Genomic DNA, 4,512 nt, shown 5'->3' on the forward strand with positions numbered 1-4,512 from the left:
CCTTAAGAGATACAAGAACTCTGCTATGTTCTGTAAGTAGCCTGGATTGGGAACAAAATTGGGAACTGTGTGGAGGTTTATATGGTTAAAGTCATCATGGCAAGCTGGCTGAGTCCTGGCACTGCTGCTTAGACTCCCACCAAGAATGAAGGTTGTGATGGGAAGTCAACTGCGCTTGAAATCCCCAAGCCTAACTAGACATCTTCCAAGTGTTCAACATCAGTGCAAAAGGTAAGTACCTTGTACTCCACCTGTGTCAGGTAAAATAGAACAGGAGTCACCAAGTATCACTGAAAACAGCACTCTAACATGTAACACTGACACAAATAGTTAAATGTAGTCCCATCTTTTTTATTGGAGAAGAGTCCATTTTCAAGATGCAAAAATACCCATGTTCGATAAATTTGTATCAAAGCAAACGAAATTTAAAAATCTTTACATTAAAACCCCACCAAATGTCTTCAAGACAAGTTTCCTCTAAAGTGTCCTAGAACCTCTACCAACAACAACAAAAAGACGCCTACAAAGCTTCAGTTTCTAGCAAGTACAATCCTGCAAGAGAACACTCCTCATCGATGCAAAAGGTTTAAATATATACAGACAGGGAGATATCCACAGAATATATGCTAAGAAAAATCAATTGTTCCTCCCAGTACCGAATGGGAAGTATTCAGGGAATTCATGAATAATTTTTAGTGCTTCATTGTAGAGTTCCAGATCTGAAAGAGGGCAAAGAGAATAGTTACGATGCATAAGCTGAATTCCCCACAAGCAAATGACCAGATTAAAACACTGCTTATTTTAAAGCAGTATAGCTGAGCATTCCCAGTCTCCCTCATCCTCCCCAGTTTTCCCAAGGCAGCCACACACTCATTGCTTGCTTTCTGGAGGGTTATTTTTAGGCCTGCTAGCTGCACCATCACACAAGGTCCAGTGCAAGACAAGAACCATGCGGTCAGGAGTGTGAGAATGATCAAACCATGGCAAGGATACAGACTGGCTCCAGCTTCCAGTCAGTCCCTACAGTTTGACAGTAAAACAGTGTATTTTGTACATAATTTTTCCCATGACACTCTCCTTTTCTACATTCTTCTCCATATCTGGCAGCTTGAAGAAAGACCTTGTCCCTAAGAAAATATAATCACTCTCCCTTCTTACTTATTGAAGAAGAGTTCAGAAGTCAAAATGAATGTCATAATGTATATTCTTACTTACCAAATGGACTTTTATCTTCTCTGAACTGGACATATGACATGCACATGATGGTTGCCTGATTTGTTACTCTTCCCACTACTTCAAGAACTCCTGAGATCTCTTCATCTAGCTAGAAAACATACCAAATATGAAATTAGTATCACTAAATTTGCTGCTGTCTCTACTGCACAGCACTTAAGCTAGGAATTCTCCACAACTGACGGTTTGTTCATGACAGATTCTGTTCCATGTCAAACAATACAGTACTACTGAACAGCCCCATCCCCCTCCAAAAAAACCCACAAAAGCCAAAAGCCAAGTCATTTACAGATTTACAGTTTTTGTAACACAATTCAGTACTGATACAAAAAAAAAAAGGCATCAGAAGGAAGATACCAGTTTATAAGTATATAAAACTATGTCATTTAATCACTGAACAGAGACTAATCTAGGACACAAAAGAGCAGAAGAATCCAGATTTTAATGCCTTACATTCAAACCTGTGTAAATTGTACAACTCTATAAGAGCTAAGGAGGTAACATGCATGCCAGAGAGCAGTTCCAGTATTCCAGATTCGGAAGGTATAATTGGAAATTATTACTTAAGTAATCTCTCAGTAAGTGTTCAGAATACAAAGACATTAACAATAACAAGCCTTTGGTTGAACAAGGGGGGAAAAAAAAAAAGGCTAAAAATTATATCTTACTCCAAAAATCATATAGCTTGAACAAGTTTTCTTTCTTTTTTTAAGATACTAATTTTAAGAGTGTGGTACTATTTCAGTAATGTTCTTCCAACATCTAACTCTTACTTTTAACTTTCTAGTAAGTCTCCTGGAACACAGCAATAGATTCCCTCCCCTTCCCATAATTTTGGGTTTCTCTCTTGTAAGGAGGAACTACACACACGCAAACAAAGGAATATGTTAAAGGAGAAAAAAGTTAGAAAGCATTTTGATTAGCAAATCTAGAAATTCCTCCATTGACATTAGGCAAACCAGAGAGATTAACCTGGTGCTTTTTTCCTGCGCACACCAGCTTCTCCTACAGCAGTGGAACACAGACTGTAAAGTGACCAGCATTGCAGCTATGCATTTATGAAATTCGACCATTTACTCTGTTATGGCAAGTTGTGGAATCATTGGTCAGATGCTGACATCTGATGTTTTAACAATCCAAGGCAGGAAACCTTTAATGAACTCAAGAAAGAGTTAAGAAACAGGCAGAACTTGTAGGAAGGACATTTTCTTGCAGTTTGAAGATTAAGTCAGCAAGCTTCACATTTATAAGACAAAACTCTTTGCCAAAGCAAACTGCATTTTTCGTCAACAAGGAGAGACTCCTGTCTTGAAAGTCAGAGAGTACCATATGCAATTATTTCACATGGAAACGGCAAGATTTCTCAGTGTTTAACAACTTATTCAGAGAAAAAGATGTAGACTACACACATGCTCAATTAAGCTAGAACATTTGCCATCACAACAAAGATAATCCTTTAATGACAACATTTGCTAGAAGAAAAAAATACTTGAAGACAGAAGAGAATGCCAGGGTGTTATTCCTTTAGTGGTACATGTTAACAATATTTTTGTGCAGTAGTTATAAGTGTATCTATCTTATACCCGTTGCATTAATTACTTGATTTTTAATTTTTTTAAGAAAGAATGCTTCAAGCTAACTATGAAGTTTCCTGGAATGCTATGACAAGTGTTCTAAGAGAATACTGAAATGTCAACTCAAAAAACTCTTGAGAATACCATATTCTTGGGGTTTTTGGATTATCCTCACAAAATATTCTATTAGGCATATAGAGATAAAGGCAATAACAAAAAGGAAGGAAGGAAAAAGTGAAACTAAAATAAAGCTAATACATGTAGTGGAATATATTACACTGTAAACAACAAATACAGTAAGATAAAGTAGCCAGACAGGGATGTGTCTGACAAGGAATGAGTTCTCTCTCTTAATACCAGCTGAAATTTGATGAAGACCAAGGCAGTTCATGAATATGAAGACTGCAAGTTAGCTGGAAGGTGTAAGAAGCCGAGGCAATGAAACATCGGTGGAAGTGGGAGAAACCAGGGATTTATTTTTCTTTTCCTGGCTAAAAGCACAATACATGCAAAGCATGCACAGGTTTCAGAAGGGACAAAACCTCCGGTATCCACAAGAGGCAACATCAAGTATTTCCAAAGTATTCTTTAACTTACTGGTTCGCTCAGCTCCACAGTCGTGTGTTTTCCTTCTCCATCCGAAAGCACGAAAAGCTTCCCAGTAGGATGAATCTACAAAAGATATTAGGCCTGTGCGCTCAAAAGCCAGCTGTAAGCGTTACAGGTTCCGCCGCCCCAACCAGAACTGCGCAGCGGGCCTTTCTCCGCGGGATCCGACCGTTACGGCCGCCTCCCGCCCTGCCCCGGGCTGACTGGAGCCGCCGCTTCCCTCAGGCCAGGCCGCCACGAGCTGCACCAGGCAAGGCGACAGCCTCCCCACACAGAACCCCCCCACACACAGGGGCCCAGCCCGGAGCGCACCCCGGGGCTAAGGCCCTACCCAGGGCGACCGGGCAGCTACCGCCCCCCACCCCGAGGCCCCGCGACGCGGCCCAAAGGGCAGCAGCCGACTGCCGAGCAGATCGCGGACCTTCTCGACGCGCCCCACGAAGCAGACGGGCTGCCCGATGTGCTGCGCCAGGTGGCCGGTGGCGATGCGCCGCCGCGGCACCTCATGGACATCCCCCATATCGGCGCGATTTCCCGCCCGTTGCAGAGGGGAGGGGCGCCGTTACCCCTGGCAACGGGGGGGGCTGGGGGGGAGCCTCGGGGCGGGACTTCCCCTTCGCCTGACGCGAACCGGAAGCGGAGGCGGCGGTGGGTGAGCGGCGGCAGCGGCATCGGCATCGGGCGGCCGGGCCGGTGGGTGACAGCGAGGCGCGTGTCGCCGCGGCGGGGAGGCCGGCGGGGGGCTGAGCCCCGGGGGAGCCGGGGGACTCGGCTCCCCCGGGGCCCAGCCCTCCGCCGGCCTCCCCGCCGCGGCCCGGCCGGCCCCTTCCAGCTCTGTCCGATGTGTATTTTGTAATTTAATCCTTTTCTCTTAAATTACCCCATATTTTCCCTCCCCTAACGGCCGTTTTCCCTCTCCCCTTAGATACTGGCTCCCCTCAGGTCACCGCTGCCCAAGCCTAGCACTCCCGTCACCGGCCTGTTAACCCTTGCTTGTTTTACAGGCCGGAGTTGACACTGAAAATGTTGCATGTTATGGCTGCGATACCCACGCATTTCCACAGACAAAAGTATAAACTGGGAGAGGAGTGGCTGG

The 4,512-nt window shown here is 44.7% G+C and overlaps 1 protein-coding gene across 1 annotated transcript; it reads right to left on the reverse strand.

Annotated features, from left to right (window-relative positions):
• Window positions 1-335: 335 nt before the first annotated feature.
• RPA3 (replication protein A3) lies at window positions 336-3,945 on the reverse strand. Its single transcript, XM_059818971.1, has 4 exons — window positions 3,838-3,945; window positions 3,405-3,479; window positions 1,216-1,324; window positions 336-719 (listed from the first exon to the last, which is right to left on the reverse strand). Exons 1-4 carry the CDS (start codon window positions 3,934-3,936, stop codon window positions 637-639), a joined length of 366 nt encoding a protein of 121 aa, XP_059674954.1. The 5' UTR covers window positions 3,937-3,945; the 3' UTR covers window positions 336-636.
• Window positions 3,946-4,512: the final 567 nt, after the last annotated feature.

This window comes from Gavia stellata, chromosome 6 (assembly GCF_030936135.1).
Source record: "Gavia stellata isolate bGavSte3 chromosome 6, bGavSte3.hap2, whole genome shotgun sequence".
Taxonomy (NCBI): domain Eukaryota; kingdom Metazoa; phylum Chordata; class Aves; order Gaviiformes; family Gaviidae; genus Gavia; species Gavia stellata.